Here is a 21,053-nt window from a genome sequence, read left to right as displayed (position 1 = left end):
GTTGTGTGATTTTTAATGGGAATCTTAACGTGCATCACGTTGGCTTGTCTTAATGCGTTCTCATCTTGTTTTTCAGTCCCTGCTCTCAATCCGTCAAGATGATAAAGTTGTTTGCCCAAGAACCAAAGAAGTCTTCCACTTCTCGCAAGCCGAGAAAGTGTACATCATGTAGGCCTGCGTCGCCAAGCGCACGCGGCGGGGTCGGGCAGCCGCAGGGAGCCCCTCGCCCTCGGCCCCGGCTGCTGCGGCGTTTCTGTTTCTTGCGACCAAAGATCAGTGAGCAACGATAAATACTCTTAGGAGAGAGGAATGGGATGTAACAGGTTTGTACTTGAAAACAGCGTTTTGATTGGTAGGATTTTGTAACGTGAGTCAACTACTTGATGCTTCTGAAAAGTACTTTCACCTTCAAAGAGACTTTTCCTTAAAGACTGACTTCACACTGAGGGAAACTTTAGAACATGTCAAAAATTGGAATCGATTATTTCCCTGTGTTCTCAGTTTCCTCCCTTTTGCTAATGACGAACCTTGGGAACAGGCTGGTCCTTCGCGTGGCCTGGACGGGGGCGGCCGTGCCGATGGACCTGCAGCGACTCGGAGGCGCCACGGGTGACCTTGTGACTCCTTGTAGAGCTGCTCCCAACGCTGGCGCCACGGGCCGGGGGAGAGGCGCGCGTCCAGGACTGCCCCGCCCGCAGGCCGTGTCAGGACGCACGTCATTGGTGCCGCCTTATCTCCTGCCTGAGAATGTATCCGCGTGGAAGCCCCGGGACTGAGTTTTGCAGAGGCCTTGCGGATGGTTTGGTAACCTTAGGTCTGAACACTATTCATTACAGAAACTAATAGTTCAGTTGAAGTAGCCACCGATGACTTCAAATCAAACGAACCGTTGTAGTTCACACACCACCGTATCGTAGAGGTTTGTATTTAGCGCTTATTTTTGCATGTCGATGTTGATTAGCTAATAAACTGTAAATGTAAAACGTATTAATAAAAGGGTTTTCTATTTCTTCTTTCTGTGTGAGGCGGAAGCTGCTGTGCGTTTCTGACACCTCGGGTCGTGTCTGCTCCCCTGTACCAGCCCCTTTGGTCAGCAGTGGGCGGGCTGGGGGCCTGGGTGGGCTGCGAGCAGCCCCCAGTGCAGTCCGTCCAGCTCTGGTGTGACAATGACAGAGCTGCGCCTTCCAGAGCTCCATCCCGGGGTCCTGCTCCAGGACCCTGTCAGCCGCACGGCCACTGCCTCACAGCACCTGTGACTGGGGGTCCCCCTGCAGCAGAGCACGTCTCCTGCTGAGCAGGCGCCTGGGCAGGAGGAGGGCACCATGCTCCGAGCGTCTGTCCAGGCACAGGCCACCACCAGGGCCCTTCCCGCCGCTCAGATCCACCCGCTGAACTTGGGTGGGGATGGCACTGCAAGGCGGCTCAAAGTTAGGACAACTCGGGCGATGGATGACATGAGGCCCCTCCACCTGGGGGTCCTGCCTTGGTGGAGGGGCCGCCCGTTGCATCCCCACAGTCCCAGGAGCTCCCAGTTTCCCTTTGGCAGATTCCTCTTCTTAATTTGCCTAACCTCTCACTGTGGCCACAGTGGGGCTCAGATGCAGCTGGAGACCATCCCAGCCTGATTGTCAGGGCACTGGTGATTCTGGGGGAGCCGGCCCCACTCTCCTGCTGGGGCCACCTGCCCTGCTGCCCAGTGCCTGGACGCAGACATGCTCTGTGCTGTCCACTTCTACCCCCGTTGCTCCTTCAGATGCCTCCTGCTCAGGCCACAGGGGGCCTCCGCGGCCCCTCACTACTGCTCCCTCACGCCTGCTCTCCACTTTGGCCGCACCTTGTAGGCTCTTTTGCTCCTTTCTTCCTGCCTGGCCTGCCAGGGGCTCCTCCACCAGCTCCCACCCCTGCCCCCATCTCACCTCTCCTCTGTTCCCCTGTGCCCTGGGTCCGCGTCCCACAGACACAGCCTCTGGGCCTTTGCCACGCTCTCCTCTCCCATGACCTGTGCAGTGCCAACTTGCCTCATGCTGGCAGCGCCTCCGCCTGCACATGGGCCTCTTCCACCTGAAGTGCCGCTCTGAGTTGTCAGCTGTGACGGGCTCCTTCGATGCGGGCCACCCTGGGCCCTGAGGTGAGTGGCGGGGTGCTGTGAGCAGTGCCTCACCTGCCTGCTCCTCTTCTTTTTCCTTTTTGTTGAAGTGTAACTGCATGCACCACTCGTAATGAGGTTCTGCATATGTGCACACGCGTGTGGCCACACAGACCATCCCAGCCCCCTGGCTGCCCTTGGGTCCTTTCCTGTCAACATTCCCCATCGATACTTCATTGTCAGAGTGGCTCAGCCCGTTCTGGAACCTTGAGAGCGGGAATTGCCCTGAGCGACCCACCCTCAGAGGCACAGTCACTCACGCCACCTGCTGCCACACGGTGTCTGATTGGGTGAACAGAGCACAGATTCCTCCTGTCTGCACACTGGTGGACACGCTTAGACGTGACGTTTGCTGAACACGTACACTCATTTTATGGGGAGGTGCCAAGGAGTGGGGTTGCTGGGTCCCGTGCTTAGCAGACACCACACACGGTCGGTTGCACCCACTCACGTGCGCCGCACCAGCCCCACATCCGGCCGCGCTTGGCCCGGGGCCTTGGTTTCAGACGTCCTGTACCTGTGGGTGTTAGCGCACCGTGGCCGTTTTTAAATCGCGGTAAAATCTGCATACATTGAAATACACAGGTCTTAGTAAACAGTTGGATGAGTCTTGGTAAATGTGTGCACACACGTAAGCACCTGGGTACACAGCATTCCCAGATGCCACAAAGTTACATGGTATTTCTTCCTCCAGACTCCACAGCCCACACGCATCACCCTCGGGGGTTTCACCCTCGGGGGCTTATCACGTTAGTTCTGCCTCCGTGTACGTTGGATCACAGCCTGTCTGCTCTTTGTGTCCAACTTGTCTCCCTCAGCAAATCCCGAGGTCCCTCCAGGCTGCCACGTACCCCCGTGGCCCCTGTGCGTGGCAGAGGAGCAGCCCTTCCACAACCAACGGTGTGGACCCGTTCCCTCTTGGTGGGCGTTGGACTGTTTCCAGTTTTCAGCTAAGAAGGAAGCTGCCGTGAACACCGGTGTCAAGTCTTTGCGGACATCATTTCTGTTTCTCGGGCAGAATCTGGAAGCGGAATGACTGGGTCGCAGTGCTGACCGTGCACAGACTTCCCCCGAAGCAGGGCTGCCCCGTGCCATCCGTGGGCAGCATGCAAGTCTCCGGCAGCTCCGCAGCTCCGTCAGCGCTTGACGCTTTCTCTCCTGAGGCGGCGGCTCAGTGGGCGTGGGTTTGTGCTTCCCCCACGACTCGTGACTCTGAGCCCCTTCCATGTGCTGGTTGGTTAGTCACACATCTGTTCAAGTCATCTGCCCATTTTTTATTGGATTATCTCATTTTTCTTGATTTGTAGGAATTACTTAAATATTCTGGATACAGATCCTTTGTTGGATATATGTTTTCACACTTGATCAACAGTGTCACTTAATCAGCGGAGGTTTTAATTTGAGTGAAGTTCAATTTCTGATTTTTTCTTTCATGGTTAGTGCCTATTTTTTTTGAGGAAGACTCGCCCTGAGCTAACATCTGTGCCAATCTTCCTCCACTTTATACGTGGGATGCCACCACAGCACGGCTGATGAGTGGAGTGGGTCTGCACCTGGGATCCAGACCCGCAAACCCAGGCCACCGGAGAGGGGGTCACAGAACTTTAACCACTGGGCCACAGGGCTGGCCCTTGGTTAATGCCTTTTGGTGTCCTAAGAAATACTTGCCCATCCCAAGGTCACAATCATACTCTCTTGTATCTTCTAGAAAATTTAGTTTTAGCTTTTATGTTTAGGTCTTGTCAACCTTAAAAATAAAATAGCCAGTTATTTTACCAGCAAAACAAGTATATTTGGGAATAGCCAACAAATTGCAATTTGGGATATGCATGCTGTGGCAGACCATAGGCAAACCCAACAAACAAGGGAGAGGAACCTTATTTTATAGAGAAAAGGGGAAATTGGGAGGGGCTGTTTTGAAGGAAAGTCCACTGGAGAAAAGCAAGGGCTCAGGGTGGCGATGGCTTCTCAATGGCTGAGTTGCTGGGGTCGTCGGTTTCTGTTTGGGATGCAATGTCCTTTCTCCTGTAATTGAGGATTCCTCCTGTTGACAGCTTCTGTTAGGGTCTGTAGTTGACCTCCAGTGGTACTGTGTCAGAGCTCTCCCTTCTGGCCTCCTGACTCCATTTTAAATGAGGTTTCCCTGTATTGACCATCAGTCTGTAATGATTGCAAATTAACTTTTGTGTGTGGTGTGAGGAAGAGGTTGGGATCACTTTCCTCCATATGTTTATCCTGTTGTTCCAACAGCATTTGTTGAAAAGACGTTTTCTCTCCCCGTTGAGTAATGTTGGCTCCTTTGTTTAAAAAAAAAAGTCCTGACTGTACCCATCTGGATCTGGCTGGCTGCCGATTTCTATGTAACTGCTCTGGGGCCATCCCCACACTACCACCAGGACCTTTGAAGGAAATCTTGAAACCAGGCAGTAGAATCCCTTTTGTGTTACTTATTCTCTGCTTCTTCGAAATCGTTCCTGTGAATTTCCACATAAATTTTAGTATTAGCTTGTCAAAGTCTACCAAAAAAAGAGAAAATTCTGCTGGGATTTTAATTGGAATTGCATTGAATCTACAGATCAGCTTAGGGGAGGTCTCAGTCTGCTCAGGCTGCCATGACAAGACCACAGACCGGGGGCTTAAACAATAGAAAATTACTTTCTCGGTCCTGGAGGCCAGAAGTCCAAGATCGAGGTCCTGGCAGGGTCACTTCCCCACCTGCAGACGGTGCCTCGCGCTGTGTCCTCACGTGGAGCTGGAGCTGGAGCTGCAGAGAGGTCTTCCTCTCCCTGGAATGACCAACACCAGTCCTATGGGATCAGGCCCCACCCTTGTGACCTCATTTAACCTTAATTACCTCCAAATACAGCCACATGAGGGGTTGGGGTTCAACATAAAGTTTGGAGGAGAGAAACAATTCAGTCCATAACAGAGGCTTAAATCTGGAGGATATCGAGTCCTCCCGTCTGCGAGCACAGGCGATCTCTCTGTATTTAGATCCCCTTTCTTTTCCCTCATGTATGTTGTATAGTTTTCAGTGAACATACTTTGCATTTTAATTTAACCCTAAGTATTTCATGATCCTTAATGCTGTTGTAATGTAACTTTTAAATTTAACTTTCCAATTGTTCCCATATGGTAACATATAATTGATTTTGTGTCCTGTGATCTTACTAAACTCACTTATTAGTTCTAGTAGCTTTTTGGTAAATTTTAAAGCATCTTCTATGTACATCTATGTGCAAAGATGCTTCTCTGTACACCTTTATTGTATCATGTGCAAATAAAGACTCGCTTTTTCTGCTTCCTCCTTCCTAATCTCCAGGCCTTTCCTTTCTTTTTCTTCCCTTCCTGTGCTGGCTGGAGCCCCCAGCCCAGTGTCAAATAGGAGGGTGAGAATGGGCATCCTTGTCTTGTTTGCAATCTTGGGTGGGAAGCATTGCCTTTCACTATTGAGGATGATGTTGGATGTAGGTTCTCCTGCTCCTTGTCAGGGTGAGGAAGTTCACTTCTCCTTTCCTGACTCATTATCATGAATGGATGTTGAATTTTGTCAAATGTCCTTTTCTTTATCTAATGAAGTTACCATATGACTTTTCTCCTTCTGTGGACATGGAGAGTTGTATCAGCTGAACTTGAATTGTCGAACACACATCGTGTGCCTGGGATAGAGCACACTGGTCTTGTGTGTTCTATTTTTATGTATTGCTGGATTCGATTTGCTGGTACTTTGCTAAATTGTACCAGTGGGTTACGTTGTCCCTAATGCACTCTCTTATTTTTCATGTCGGTGGGATGTGTACTGATGCCCCCTCTCATCCCTGATATCGCTCACTTGTTTCTTCTTTTTTCTTGATCAGCCTCACCAAAGGCTTATCAGGTTTATGGATCATTTCAAAACCCCACCTTTTGGTTGATTGATCGATCCCCCCATTGTTTGCCTTCGTTCTATTTAATTGATTTCTGCTCTTTATTATTTTCTTCCTTCTGCTTATTTTGGGTTTAATTGTTCTTTTTCTGGCTTCTTAAGGGGCAGATTAGATCACTGATTTTGGGCCTTTCATTTCTAGCATAAACATCCCATAAATTTTTATATTGTTTTCATTTGAATGCAGTTCAGAATATTTTATAATTTCCCTTGTGATTTCTTCTTCAACCCATGGACTATTTAGAAATCTGTTGGCTAATTTCCAAATATTTGGAGATTTTCCAAGTATTTCTCTTATTAAGTTCTAATTTAATTCTGTTGTTAGAAAATACACTGTCTGGTTTCAATCCTTTTAAATTTAGAGAGTCTTGTTTTGTGTCCATCTTGGTGAATGTTCCACGCGTGCTTAACGAGAGCGTGCATCTGCTGTTGGGTGGAGCGTTCCACTGTCAGTTGAGGCAGGGTGGTGGGTGGTGTTAAAGTCTTTCATATCCTTACTGGCTCTCTTTCCACTTATTCCATCGATCACTGACAGAAGAGTCTTAAAATTTACAGCTCGAATCGTGAACTAGTCTATTTCCCCTTTAGGTCTGTCAGTTTTCACTTCACATATTTTCAGTTTCTGTTATCAGGCATGAGCACCTTTAGGATTAGCGTCTTTAAAGGACCCACCCCTTTTCCATTTGGAAATGCCCATCTCTGGTAACATTTCCTTTTATAAAATCTGCTTTGTCTGAAGTGAACACAGCATTCCAGCTCTTGCCCTTAGCGTGTGCACATGGTATCTTTCTTGATCTTTTTACTTGTAACTCAAATCTTAAGTTTGAAGTGTGTTTCTTGTAGATGGCGTAGCTGGGTCTCTTAATCCAGTCGGACAATCGCTGCCTTTTCCTCAGCTGTGATGGTCGTGGTTACATCGGGCACCTTGCCCTTGAGTTCCAGCTGTCCCACTTGCTCTTCATCCCTTCTCCATCTTCACTTGCCTTCTTCTGGGCTGAGTATTTTCAAATGACTCCATTTCATCTTTGTGGACTTTTCAGCTATACCTCCTTATTTGTGGTTCAGTGTACGTCTTTATCACAAGTACCTTCAAACATCATCCTACCACTCCATGGAAAAAGGAGAATCTTAGAGCACACACCACCATTTCTCCCCCATTCTCTGAGCTACTGTCATCGTATACTTTTCTCCCACAGAAGTCCTACACCCTACGATACCTTGTTACTATATTTTCTTTATGCAGTCAATGATTTAGAAAAGAAATTTAAAATAAAATCGATGTTACATGCCTACCATTTTGACACCCTTCCTTCCTTTCATAAATTGAGTTTGCACCTACTGACACTCTCCTCTCATCTGAACACCCTTAGCGTCTCCACTGCAGACCTGCTGGCTGTGAACTCACTCAGCTTTTATTTGTCTGATAATGGTTTTATTTCACCCTAGTTTAGTTTGGAACGATCTTTCACTGCACACAGTTCTAGGTTGACAGTGTTGTTTCTTTTACTACTTTGAAGATTTTGTTCCATTGTCTTCAAGCTTGCATTGTTTCAGCCCAGAAATCTCTTGTTCTCTAACGTTTGTATCTGTTTGTAATTCACCTCTTCTCTCCAACTGCTTTTAAGATTTTTCTTTGTTACCAGTTTTCCTCAATTTGATTATGTGCCTTGGGTGGTTTTCTTTGCGTTTATCCTGCTCAGGGTTTATCGTCTCTGAAAGTTCCAGTTGATTCTTTTAAAATGTCTTCTGGTTCTCACCACAATTCATCTCAGCTGATTTTCTTTAGTCAATCAACATTCAACAAATAGTGAGCACCTACTGTGTGCCTGACCTTATGAAACAAACCAAACATCCGTGTCCTTATGGAGCATATGTACTGGGAGTGAAGAGAAAAAAACCAAACTGATGATAAAATTACAAGCCTTGTGTGACAGAAGGTCATAAGGGCCATGGGACAAAGTAGAGGAGGCTAAGAAAACAGAGAGAGGGAGAACTTGTGAGAGCAGAGGAGGCAAGAGGCTGCAGGAGAAAGTGCTCAGGGTGAGATATGAGCAGCCTTCCAGCAGAGGGTTGGCTCCACAGAAGCCCGAGGAGGCTGGAGTGAAGCGAGGGAGAGCTGGAGGGGGTGGCAGGGGGCAAGCACACATCAGGAAGGCCCCCGGGCAGTGGGAAGGGTCTGTTTTACTCTGCGGTCGGAGCCTTTGGAGGGTCTATGGGGCCCATGATCTGACCTTAGACTTGAAAGGGTCAGTCTAGCCACCGCAAGGTGAATGGACTCTGGGGGCACAAGGGCAGAAGTGGGGAGACAGAAGGAGTCCGCAGTGGCCTGCTGAGGGGACGTGGCTGGGCCCTGGCGGTGGCAGCCGGGTGGTGAGAAGTGCTCAGGTTCTGAACATGCTCGGAATTGGGGCTGTCCAGATTTCTGAGCAGATTGGACATGGGGTGAGGGGTCCAGGGGTTCTCCAGTTGTTGGCCCGAGTGAGTGGAAGGACGGACGTCCACCCCTCAGCTGAGACGAGGGCGGCTCAGGATGGGAGACTGGATTGAGCCACGCAGATGTCACAGGCAACCTGGGGACATGGGTGCAGTGGAGAGTGAGGTGAGTGGACAGCTCTTTCCAGGAATCCTGCCACAAAAGGGGAGCCGCGAACGCAGCAGGCCGGGGAGAGCAGCGGGCAGAGAGACCAGCTTTGTCAGCACAGGACAAACAGCGTGCTTTTGTGCCAACGAGACCAATCGCATAGATCAGAAAACAAAATTGCCCTCAGGAGATGCAGGGAGCCCCGACGGCTGCGTGGAGCAAACCACAGGCCCAGGGCCCAGCGCTCAGGGAGGGCTGTCAGGGCCGGGCGCTCAGCGCTCTTCCTCGCTTCCATAACTGCCTTATTGGGATGGAATTCATGTACCATCCGAGCCACCCTTTTAAAACGTACGACTCAATGTTCCAGCACAGCAGTGAGCTGGTGCAGCCACTTCTGCGACTTCTGGGTCATGTTCGTCACCCTGGAAAGACCATCTGTGCCATCAGCAGTCACTCCCCGTCACCCACCCGCCCCCACAACTACTGTCTGCTTTCTGTCTCGGTGGCTTTGCCTCTTCTGGACGTTTCAGGTAAGGAGAATCGCACCGTGGCTGGCTTCTTCGTCCAGCTTCTCACTGAGCATCGTGTCTTAAGGTGTGTCTGTGTCACACACGTCAGCGCTTCACGCCTTTTTAAGGCTGGAGGATGGTTTGTTCATCCGTCACCTGTGGATGGACATTCAGGCTGTTTCCGCCTTCTGCCATTAAGAACAGCGCTGCTGTGTCCATGAATGTCCTGGGGCCTGTGTCTTTAGTGCTTTCATCCCATTCTGCCACCTCCCCAGGTCCTAGAAAACACCCAATCTGCTTCCTGAGCACCTGTTTGTGGTGGTGCTGTGCTGGGCACTGACGACCCCCAGGCACCAGGGGCCTCCCTGCGGGAAGGGCAGAGACAAAGCTGATGGTGGAGGGGTCCTGTTGAGGCTGGTGACAGCACCACCTGTAGTATGAGGGCACAGTGCTGGGCTGGGGTCAAAGCGTGTGCAAAGGCCCTGAGGCTAGAGCACACAGCAAGATGGGAGAGCAGAGTGCAGACTCCAAGCTGGGGGTGAGGCCACCAGCCCTGCCCTTTGAGAAGGCCCCTTGGGCCATGAGGGGGCAGGTGCAGTGGGCATGGGCGGTGAGGGGACAGCACCTCCAGGCAGAGGAGGAGGTAAGCATCTCACCGTGGCCTGGCTGTGAGTGGGTGCTGGGAGCAACTCCCAGGGTCCTCCTCTGGGCAGCTGGCTGGGAGCCCTAGAGGGCAGGTGGTGGCCGAATAGGGTTGGGATGCCTGGGGAAAACCTGGGTGCACATGTCAAGGGTGGCTGGACCATGGGTCTGGGCCTGGGGGTGTCGTCTGGCTGCCCTAGCGTTCCTGGGCTGCAGGAGGAGCAAACAACAAACAGGATGTCCAGTTCCCCAGCCTCCCAGGACGTGAGCCCACTGTTTCCACCAGCCCACGGCCCCGCGGAGGCCACCCCAAGGCCTCCACCCAGATGCAGGCGGCGAGGGGCGTCCTGGAGAAAGACGAAGCCAGGGAGGGGCCCGGCCAGTGGGTCCGGGGAGGCGGTCCACCCACACAGAGATGCTCCCCGGGCTGACACTTGACCCTGGGAAGTGTGGCCAGCGGGCGACGCCTCTGATGACAGAGTGGGCGCAAACCCTCGAGGAAGGGGCGGGGCAGGGGCAGGGGAGTCTGGTGACGGGGTAGGAAGAAGGGGCTGGAGGCGCCTGCGGGGACCTGCTCACTCCGCCCCTCCCTGCCCAGCGCCCCGCACGCGCAGCCCGCCGACCCTCCCAGCCGGACCCTCCTCTCCGGACCCCTAAAGCCGCCCTCTTTCACTCCCTGAAGCCTCATCCTAGGCCCACACCTCCGCCTCAGGGCCCTTGGGGACCCCAACCCCACGCCTGACCAGGAGGAGCCCGGCGCGACCCCCATCCCGGCCCGGGAGCCCTCCGCCTCTCCTGGCAGCGTAGGGGGCGAGCGGGGGACGCGGGCTCCGGTGCTCCCGGGAGAAACGCGCACCCGCTCCACCCCGGCCATCCCAGGGGCACCGCCCGGGGACCGCAGGCCTCCTGGCGGCCGCGGGGAGAACCCCGAGCTCGCACCCGGGGGACAAGCCCAGCCCCGGCGCCCGCGCCCGCGGCCCCTTTAAGGACTTGCCGCGCCCTCCCGCCTCCTTTTTCTCGCGCGTCGCCTTCCCTGGGCGCTCCGCCTCCGCCGGGAGCGCGCTTGCGTCACCGCGCAGACCTCGGCCCCGACACCACGCCTCCACGGTGAAAACGAGCCATAGACTGCCGAACTCGGGGACACGTGACCGGAAGTGGGCGGATCCCCCGCAGGAAGGGGCGAGGCTAAGGTGAGAGCGGCCGCGTCTCGCGGTAGGTGCGGTGGTCAACGCGCTGACCTTCGTTCCTGCACCGCCCAGACCAGGGCGAACCAATGACTGTAGAGATATGGGGCACGTGACGAGGGCGGGCCCGCCGCCGGAAGGGGCGGGGCGAGGCGACCGGCCTGGTCCCGCGGTAGGTGCTGAGGTTTCTGTGCTGCCGGGTGGGGTCGCGTCTAGTTCCTCCCGGGGGCCGGGGGTTGCGGCCGGGTTTGGCGGGGCGGGGTCGGAGGGCGGGCCCCTTCCCGGGCCGCCCCTGCCCCCCCTGCCCCCCCTTCTGCCTCCCCGGGCCGAAGCCCCCGCCACCTCTTTCCCCTCTCCCTCCTCCCCTGCCTCCTCCTTCCCTCTCCTCCTCCCCTTCGTCCTCCCCATACCCCCCTCCTCTCCCTCCTCCCCTTCCCCCTCCTTTCCCCCTCCTTTCCCCCTCCTCCCCTGCCTCCTCCTTCCCTCTCCTCCTCCCTTCCGTCCTCCCCATACCCCCTCCTCCTCTCCCTCCTCCCCTGCCTCCTCCTTCCCTCTCCTCCTCCCCTTCGTCCTCCCCTGCCTCCTCCTCTCCCTCCTCCCCTGCCTCCTCCTTCCCCTCCTCTTCTTCCTCCTCCTTCCCCTCCTCTTCTCCTCCTTCCTCCCTCCTCCCTCTTCCCCCTACCCGCCTCCTCCCAGAACCAACACTCCCTCCTTCTCTTCCTCCTCCTCCCCCTCCTCCCCTTTCCTCTCTCCCTCTTCCTCCCTCTCCTCCTCCCAGGGCCAATGCTCCCTCCTCCTCCTCCCGCTCCTCCCTGGGCTATATCTTCCCTCTTCTCAGGATGTCTCTCCTCCCCGGGAAGCCCCCGGCTTAGGGAGCAGACCAAGTCCACCTGGAGGAGGTCTACAGGCATTGGGGTTGCTCGGCGGTGCAGGCGCTCGGCCCCAGCCCCCAGGGTCTGTTGAGTGTGTATTGACCTGGTGTCAGCGATTAAACGTTACTATTTGCCAGTGCTGCTGAGAGCCCCTGTGCAGCTGCCCATCTGGGTCCCTCCTTCCGTCAAATAAAGCCTTCCAGCCAGCCAGGCATCCAGGCTGCCCCTAGGCTCAGTCCTGCTGAGCAACAGATATGTCCGGCCTACCCCAACCCCAGCCCTTTCCTTCTTGCGTTTCTCCAGTGCCCTCAGCGCTGGCACCTTGGGTCCACTTGCCTCTGCTAGCTCTGCACCTGGCCTCCAGGTGGCTCCCCAGGTGCAAATCGGGTCTCTTGTTACAAAAGTTGGCAGCAACTCACTCTGCGGTCTCCAGAGGCTGTCTTGTGGGTCGTGAATGAAGAGTGTTGGCAAATGAGAAAGTGCTACAGTCACGTTTGGGAAAAGTTAATTTAAGTATAATTTAGACAATTGTATTTCTTCATTTAACACACGTGTGTAGCCAAGTGCAGCCATCCTGCAGCACCTGGGGCCCTGTGTGATTGTAGGTCTCCAGGGTTCCTGGTCTGTGGCTGTGTTCTCCCTAGTCACCACCAGGAGCGCCTTGGCCTCACCTGGAATATCACCTTGAAAGTTACATGTGAACATCCAGGAGGTCACCTCACAGAGGCCAGGGCATGAGGACCCCAGCTTTGCAGCCCCCCCAGTGCCTGGCATACAGCAGAGCTCGGTAAATGTTTGTTAATAAAAGCAAGAACTGTGAAGGATTAGATAGCCATTTAGTGTCTCTGTTACATATTTCCAGATATGGATCAAAAACTTTCAGAGTTGGTAGAAGAGCTCACAACTTCCGGAGAACCCCAACTGAATCCTGAGAAAATGAAGGAACTGAAAAAAATTTGCAAGTATGTCTTAAGGTTCGGCATTTCATGGTGACTGCCTGGCCCAGCAAATCCGTGACACCCTGGGAAATTGATGGGCTTCCCCTGGGGTCAGGCCTTCCATTACCTGCCTATATCTCAGCCCTCCCCTGCCTGCCCCCACAATCGCCTCTCTCTGCTGGGAAAGAACCAGCAAAGGAACAGCATGCCCTGGACGTTTTTTTCCCCAGGACCCTGCAGTGCCCATGCTGGCAGATGGTCACGGTCGGGGGCAGTGGCCCCAGGGTGGGGGTGTGCATGTGGGGAGAATGTATGAGGACTGTGAGCAGTGTCTGTGTTCACTCTCCTGTGTGCGTGTGTGTGATAGAGCTCGTCATTAATGAGTGCACACATGTGACTCATAGGTTAGTTGTGCGTCTTTTTCTTTACTGTTGCAATGTGTGATGGCAGGAAGGTTAGAGGTCACAGATGGCAGGTTGCTCCTCAACGGGATCTGTCTGCCTTTAGAGCATCCACGGCTCTCGTCTCTCCCTCTGTGGATGGCGTCAGCTGGGATCTACTGAGAACTTTTCAGACACAGAACAAAAGCCAACTTTTACTGATGATCCTTGTCCTGTATTTGCAAGACAGGAGAATTTAAGTGATTAAGTGATGAAGTATTTACATTTTGATAAAAAAATTTCACCTCAGAGTAGGTTTCACTGTATGCCCCAGAAAACTCAATAAAAGCAGTGGCTTACAGGGCAGGTGGTGGGGGGGCAGGAAGAGAAGCAGCATGAGGGCATGGGCCAGCTCCTTCCCAGGGCAGCTCCCAGGAGGCCACAGACCCTTCCCTCTCCTGTCACCTGGCCGCACCTGCAGGGGAGGCTGGGCCATGTGGTCTCCACTTGGGCTGACGTCTCCTATGAGCCTTTGTGCAGGCACAGCTGACTTTGTCGACTTGAAAAGCCAAATTTATTTGAGAAGAGCGAAAAGAATCGCGGCTCATGACGTGCACACTCTGGCGAGCCATAGACAAATCCAGAGAACAAAGGAGCTGCTTTTATAGAGAAATGGGAGGGAGGTGGCTGTTCTAAAGGAAGGTCCATTGGGGGAAAGTAACAGTTCAGGGCGGCAGCGGCTTCTCATTGGCTGAGCTGTGGCGTTTCCCATTGGCTGAGCTGTGGCGTTCCCCATTGGCTGAGCTGTGGCGTTTCCCATTGGCTGAGCTGTGGCGTTTCCCATTGGCTGAGCTGTGGCGTTTCCCATTGGCTGAGCTGTGGCATTTCCCATTGGCTGAGCTGTGGCATTTCTCGTTGGTTAGGCTGCAGCATTTCTCATTGGCTGAGCTTCGGCATCTCTCATTGGCTGAGCTGTGGCATTTCCCATTGGCTGAGCTTCGGCATCTCTCATTGGCTGAGCTGTGGCTTTTCCCATTGGCTGAGCTATGGGGGGGCAGTCTTCCTTCAGCAGAGAAGCCTCCTCCTTCTGTTTGGTATAACTGACCACGTGTGATGGGCGGGAGCCCCCCTGCAGGCCTTCCCCATGCACCCTGTTGGGGGTTTCTTTCTTCATCTCCACAGCTTTCTCTGTGACTCTCTGTGATGGTTGGCTGGTGAGAACTTTAGGCTGCAGGCGGTTGTGTCCAGTGGAACCTTGTGGGCACTGACACTGAACCTCATCTGAATCTGCACATGTCACGAAGTATTTTCCTTTTGATTTGTTTCAACTATTTAAAAATGTAAAATAAAAATGTAAAAGGCGTTCTTGCCTCGTGGGCCACGCAGAAACAGGCAGGGCTGATTTGGCACGCGGGGGGTAGCTTGTCCACCCTGCTCTGAAGAAGGGAGAGGACTCAGGGCGCACGTACCTGCCGCCTGTGCTTTTAGCTAGTTTGTCCTCAAGCGCCGGGCGCTTGGTGAGGACGGCTCGGTCCCCAGGTCTTCAGATGAACAGCTTGGCCACGCCTACCATCTGCTGAAGGCCCAGCTGAGCCAGGAACACGCCGAGATCCGTCTCTCCGCCTTCCAGATTGTGGACGAGCTCTTCGCCAGGTCCCACCAGTTCCGGGTGCTGGTCATCTCCGACTTCCAGGAGTTCCTGGAGCTCACCCTGGGCACCGACCACGAGCATCCCCTGCCGCCCCCCAGGGAGGTGGCCCAGAGGCTGAGGCAGGCCACCACCCGGGCCGTCCAGGTGTGGAACGAGAAGTATGGCTCGGCCTACAAGAAGCTCGCCTTGGGCTACCACTTCCTGAGACACAACAAGCAGGTGGGCAGCCTCGCGCTGTGCTGTCATGGGGAAGAGACTCACCCGGCCCCTAGCTGCTGGGCGGGTTGTGGGGAGCAGGCCTGAGAGCAACCAGCAGGTGGGGGTCAGGACTCCTAAGAGGGTGGGGCAGCTTTGGGAAGAAGAGCGTAAGCCCATCCCCTCGTGTGCGTGGAGCTGAGCCTGTGGACCTAGTTTCCGAAGGGTCAGGGGCGAAAAGAGGAAAAGTGAGAGGCAGCTTCTCAGACGCAGCCTCTCCTCTGACAGCGAGCACTCTCTGGGACCCGTCTTGCTGTGCACTGCGAGTTCCCGCCTGGGTCCCTGTGGCTCTGGCTGGTGCTGGGTGGATGAAACCCACCAGGACTGGCTGCTGCCCCCTCTCTCACTGGTCCAGGCCTTGCCCAGTGTGGCTGCCCAGTCTCAGCTCGCTCGTGGCCTGTGGGTGCTGCCTCTCTGGCCACATGTCTGAGGTCCATTCTCCGGTGGTGTTTTCAGGCCCTGGGTCTGGCCAGCAGCCTGCCTTCCATGCTGATCGGGCGAGCAGGCTGCTTTCCCACCTGCGTGTGCTCACAGCTGGAGTCTTTTTATGTCGTTTGTTAGGAAATGCTGCTGGCTGTGTTCTTTCCAGGGACGAAACATCATAGTTAAGTGTATTTCCTTGCGTTTTAAAATGCTGCGATCTTAAGAGCCCCACAGAGGCCCTGGCCGTGCGCTGCTGCGGCCTCAGGCCCACTTTTCACTTTGGTTTTCTTTAGGTCAGGTCCAATCTTTGTCTCGATTTCTCAGGTGGATTTTCAAGATGTGAATGCTCGGACTCTGGCAGAGAGAAAGCGAGAAGAGGAGAAGCAGAAGCGTTTGGATAAAATCTACAGGGAAAGGTCTGAGCGGGCCGCGAAGCAGATGGAGGGTGAGTCCCCGCCCACCCCTCCCTCCCAGGCAGTGCTCCCAGGGCTGCGTCCAGCCCGTCCATCCTCCTGCCACATGTCTGCCCCGGGGCAGGGGGAGGACCGACAGGCAAACAAGCTGGGCAGAGACCTTCACGTTGGGGCCTGGGGGAGGCGCTTGGCCACAGACCCAGCCCTGCCGCAAGATGCTCTGACCCTGGGGCTGGGAGGGGCCCCTGCAGGCCGTCCACACCTCTCCCTCGCCCCCTGGTGGTCATGCTGGGGACAACCACTTCCCCTAAGGCTGCTCAGGCCAGGGAGCGGGAGATGAGCGTCCCCACCCGTTCATCTCAGGGCCTCTTCCAAAGACCCCACCATTTGCTTTCTGGCGGCCTTCTGGTGAGAGGAAGCCGGGGTGTGAGGGATGCAGGAGGCGGCCCTGGCTGAAGGCCCTTCTGGGAAACCCAGCCTCAGAAAAGGCTGCAAAGCTGCCGCTGTGCCCCCAGGAGGGAGCTGGTCTGGCCCCAGGGAGATCCCAAGTGGGCAGCCAGAGCGGGCCAGTGGGGGTGTGCTCAGACTAAGCGCCTGGGAAGTGGCCTGTGTCCTGATGGCTCTCGGCTGGCTACTCCCTTCCGGAAGTTCTGCCCGTGTCGGCTTATCCTATTTGATATTCACAGACGTGCCAACGAGCCACTGCCACAGGGCGAGTCCAGACCTGGGCATTACCCAGGATGCCCTGGAGGGGGGCCTCGCCCCGCTGTGCGCACCAGGGCGCCGGCCTGTGTGGAGGGGAGGAAGAAGCCCGAGGGTGTGGGCAGCCGCCACCTGCTGGCACATGACCCTCCCCCGACAGCGGGCCTGCTGGGCAGCTGGTGCCGTTCTGCTGATGGGACCTGACAGGCAGCGTCCTGGTCTTTGCAGAAATGTCCGAGGAGATCCGGCGCTGCCTCACGGAGGTGGAGAGCTGCTTCAGGCTGCTGCTGCCTTTTGACCTGGCCCCGAGCCCGGGGGCTGCCGTGCCCGCTGCTGCCTCCAGTGTGTCTGCGGAGGGCAGACCCCACCAGGCTGCCGCCCCCAACCACGAGGACGAGGAGCAGCCCTGCTGCAGCAAGACCTTGCCCACCTGTGCGCGCCACCCAGGAGCCACCAGCAGGGAGGGGCCGCCCTCAGAGGACGAGGACGAGGATGAGGACAGCGACCAGGAAGGGTTTGTGCGGCGCCACGGGCTGGGCTCCCACAAGTACACGCTGGACGTGGAGCTCTCCTCAGGTACCCGGCTCCCCGGCTCCCACAGGCTGGTCGGGGCTCTCCCTCACTGCTCGGCCCAGGCTGCCCCTATGCCAGCTTCCTTAGCCACGGGCCACAGGAACACTGCCGAGAGCTCAGACTTCTTGGGCTGTGAGCAGGGCAGGGACCCCCAAGGCTGGGGTGAGGGGTGCCTGGAGGCCGTGGGTCCTGTGGCGGCTGGGTGGGCTTGGTGCTCTGAGTGACAGGGAGCCCTGGGAGGCTGCGGGCGTGCTGCTCGCGCACAGGCCTGCCGGGGTCAGAGGGCGGCTGCCAGGAGTCAGGCATCACCCGCTCTTGCCTGGGAGGAAACGTGAATGAGAAATGGCCTGTCCCGTGTTTGTGATGACGGGTGGTGACACACAGAGCCCCATGTGGCCCCAGCGTTCTAGCCGCGGGGTGGAGGGGGGGTAAAGACTGTGGTTTCTCTGTGTGGCTGGGCTGCCTCGGCCTGGGGGGCCTCATGGCACCGGCTCCCTGTGTGGGTGTGGGGAGCAGTGGGGCCTTTAGGTACGGTGGGTGGGGGTGTCTAGGCTCCTTCACTCTGAGAGGACTTGGCCGCCCCCCCACCTTGAGCCCTGTGAGCCCTGAGGAACTGACTGAGGAACTGACTGCTGTCTGACCTGGAGTGGATGGCTGGGCTGGGGCTGGGGTGAGGCGAGGGAACGGCCGGGTGGCAGGGCTCCGAGGGAGGACCTGCGGCCGAGGGGCGGGTAGGGCCTCCGTCCTGAGGGCAGGGTGGGTAGGGTCTCGGGGCTGCTGCAGTCTCGATGGACAGGCTGGATCTGTTTGGCCCTGCGAATGCCATGGGGCTCTCAGGCTGCTGGAGGGAGGCCTTGGGGTCAGGCCATAGTGGTCTTGACCAGAATCGTAAAGCAGCAAATCTCCTTCTCGGGTGTTAGGTTTGGGTCCAGGTGATGCCTGGCCAGCGTGGGGATGGGCAGAAGTGCGAGTGGTCCTGTCCGTGGTGCTGTGTGACCGCCCTGGGCCCTCAGTCGCCCTGGTGACCCTGCGCCCCTCGTTGCAGACAGCCTGCGGGTGCGGGAGGACGAGGACAACTGCGCCGTCATCCACTCGGCCCGGGACGCGCTCAAGCTCATTCGGAACAAGTTCCTGCCCGCCGTGTGCTCCTGGGTCCAGGTGAGGGCACTCCCCGTGTGGGAGTGCTGGGCAAGCAGGGTGCCACAGGCGTTCAGAGGGTGCCCCAGGGGTAAGGGGAGGGCGCCCGCCTGCCTGTGTGACGTGCCCCCTCGTTGGCAGCTGTTCACCCGCGCAGGCGTCCACGGCGGACACTTGGAGGGCGCCATTGACCTGAAGGCGGAATTGGAAACTGCCCTGAGGAGATCCCAGGAGCTGGACATCGAGCCCGAGGGGGTGCACAGGAGGGAGGTGAGTGCCACCCGCAGGCGGGAGGCAGCGAGGGGATCTCTCTCTGATCCTCTAAGCAAGCAGGAGTTGCTGGGGCTCCAGAACATTCCGGTTCCTTTTTCACTCAGAACTGACTTTTAGAAATGGAAGCCCTGGACTCGAGGACCAGAGGCCACAGTCCAGGCATTTCCCTATAAACGGAGGGACTAGGATGGGGTCTGGGGCAGGAGAGCGTGGTGAGCGAGCTAGGGGAGTGGGTAGAAGGTTCTAGTTGGAGAGCGAGATTCCATCCCCGGCATTGTAGCCAAGCACGCGGTGCAGGGGGCGTTTGGGACACAGTCAGGACGTCCCCTCCGGGCTTACGCAGAGGCTGTGCCCCCAGCCCAGGGAGGTGGCACTGCCACCATCCCAGGCAGGCCCCACGGCAGAGTTCCGGCAACCATTCGGGGTGAACGTGGGGGCTGGTGCCCACTTTGGGGAGGATGGCCAAGGCGACCGTTTGCTGGGCATGTGGAGCCCACAGGCCTCGCAAGGACCTTGGGGTGTGCAAGAGAGGAGCTGGTCCTCTGAGAGCCGCATCCCAAGCAAGGCACGTGGAGCAGGAGCAGGCTGAGGGTGGTGCGTGGCCTGAATGGGGACCCTTGGTGATGGGGTGAGGGTGAAACCCACCCGCTCCCAGGATACCAGGCACCCGATCAGTGACCCCCGAGCCTCAGAGACGGTGGCATCCGGGCCGGCTGCTGCAGATGGGGCAGGGCAGGGCCCCGCCCGCTGGCACGGACCTTAACACCTGAAAGGGACCTGAGAGCTGGGTCCTCCTGGTGTCAGTGTCGTGGGGAGTGCCAGCAGGGAGGGAGCAGCCGAGCCATCAGGAGCAGAGGAGCCAGAGCCGTCCCACTCAGCATGGCAGCCCTTGTCTGCCACCCCAGGCCCCCTCCTCGCCCCGACCGAACCTGGGCCACAGCCCCCAGCCCGTTCACCAGCTTCACACCCCCTGCGACCTGGAGTAGGGCGGGGCGTGGTTCTGGGGGCAGCGCCAGAAACTCCTTGTTTCTGAAGGAAGTTCTGGGTGGGAAGGACGCCATTCCTTGCTGAGGAAAAGATCAAGTTCAAAGCCGCTCAGACCTAGAACCGAGAGTGGCCAACACCCTAGGTCTTGACACCCAGTGTCCTTTCCCCCAGGGGGCTGCTGGCTGCCCCATCGCAGCGCCCCGCCACCGGCTGCTGTGGGGCCTGCGAGAACTGGGTGGGTTTCTGAGCAGCAGGGTTTCCCAGGAGTCTTGGGTGCCAACTCACCATCTGCCCTCAACTTTGTGGGGTGTGCGGCCCCCAGGGACCGGCAGAGGGCGCTCCTGCCCTTCTCACGCAAAGCCAGAGAGTCCCAGGAAACTTGCAGCAAACCTGGTGGATGGCACAGGGGTAAGTAGCTGGGTGCAGGTGTAAGCAGCCGGGCGCGGGGGTGACCAGCCAGTGGGCGCCTGCAGACGTGGGTGGTCATCAGCTCCTCATGGAGCTTCACTGGGCATGTAACTTAACTAGAGGTAAATTGCTTTTGTGAATTTTAACCAAGAAGCTTTTTTTGCTGTAAAAAAGACCAGTTTCTGGTCAGGGGAGGAAGAGGTTGACCTGGTCAGCGTGTCCTAGAACTTCGGGAGGAGTGTATTTTTAACCCTTAGCAGACTCGGGGCCATGGCGTCAGCAGAGGGCTGGGCCTGAGAGCAGGGAGGGTGTAGGGTTTGGGGTGCCTTCCCTGTGCACCCCCTTCTCAGTGGCCTGAGGACTGGCCTGTTTTGCACAAAGGCTACCTCTCCGTGGCTGTGTCTGGAGGAGTGGGACTGACACACCGAGGCCGGCTCCCTCCTTTTCTGTGCAGTGGGCATCCTGGGGGAAGAGCCCAGAAGCCACAAGGGGTTGCTGGGCAGCATGATGTTGTCCCGCCAGGCCCAGGGCCAGCCCACACCGTCCCTTGGGGACCAGCAGCACTGCTAGGGCTGGCAAGACTCCGAGCCCCAAGCTGGCAGCAGAACCTTCTGGATGGCCTGCCACTGCCCCGCTCTCATCTCACAACTCCACAGTCTCCTCTAGGGCTCCTGCCAGACAAGGGCAGGTCTCCTGACGGGCTGAGTGGGGCTCCGACTCCAGGGCTTGGAGCTGGGGCTTGAGCGTCAGCATGTCCCGGAAGCTGCATCTGGGCACCCCAGAGCCTGGGGGGCACGAGGCACTCCTGTGTGGCTGGCTCACCCTCGGCCCCGCTGGGTGTCAGTGGGCGGCTGGCCCCCGGGATGAGTCCTCTTGCAGGTGGACACCCTGAGCACTCATGGAGACTGCAGGGGCTCAGGCCTCCCATGCGGGAGGAGCCCTCCTCTGGGGGCCATGTACAGGGCCCAGTCAGCGCCTGGCAGGGGCCACAAGGCGGTATGCCAGGCCAGGGGCTGGGGGCTGCCTGCCTGTGCACCCTTGTCAGCACCTCACC

At 56.7% G+C, this 21,053-nt stretch overlaps 2 protein-coding genes across 12 annotated transcripts in view; both read left to right on the top strand.

The window, feature by feature from the left end:
• MAEA (macrophage erythroblast attacher, E3 ubiquitin ligase) overlaps positions 1–1,013 on the top strand; it is a 40,250-nt gene extending 39,237 nt beyond the window's left edge. For all 8 annotated transcript variants that reach the window (XM_070615257.1, XM_070615256.1, XM_070615260.1 and 5 more), the window contains one exon: positions 77–1,013. In XM_070615257.1, coding sequence (XP_070471358.1) covers positions 77–172 — 96 coding nt within the window. In that variant the 3' untranslated portion in view covers positions 173–1,013. The remainder of the gene's footprint in view (positions 1–76) is intronic.
• A 9,843-nt stretch (positions 1,014–10,856) lies between these two features.
• The window catches only part of UVSSA (UV stimulated scaffold protein A), a 32,189-nt gene continuing 21,992 nt past the window's right edge, over positions 10,857–21,053 (top strand). Inside the window, exons 1-8 of one of the 4 annotated variants that reach the window (XM_070615254.1) lie at positions 11,159–11,187; positions 11,848–11,941; positions 12,722–12,821; positions 14,717–15,047; positions 15,831–15,951; positions 16,850–17,197; positions 18,240–18,352; positions 18,473–18,601. In XM_070615254.1, the coding sequence (XP_070471355.1) occupies positions 12,724–12,821; positions 14,717–15,047; positions 15,831–15,951; positions 16,850–17,197; positions 18,240–18,352; positions 18,473–18,601 (1,140 nt within the window). In that variant the 5' untranslated portion in view covers positions 11,159–11,187; positions 11,848–11,941; positions 12,722–12,723. Of the gene's footprint in view, positions 11,188–11,821; positions 11,942–12,721; positions 12,822–14,716; positions 15,048–15,830; positions 15,952–16,849; positions 17,198–18,239; positions 18,353–18,472; positions 18,602–21,053 lie in introns of those variants that run through there. The other 3 variants (XM_070615255.1, XM_070615251.1, XM_070615252.1) reach the window with 3 other exon arrangements.

Source organism: Equus przewalskii, chromosome 3, assembly GCF_037783145.1.
Source record: "Equus przewalskii isolate Varuska chromosome 3, EquPr2, whole genome shotgun sequence".
Lineage (NCBI taxonomy): Eukaryota > Metazoa > Chordata > Mammalia > Perissodactyla > Equidae > Equus > Equus przewalskii.
This window is presented reverse-complemented; position numbering and strand designations above follow the sequence as displayed.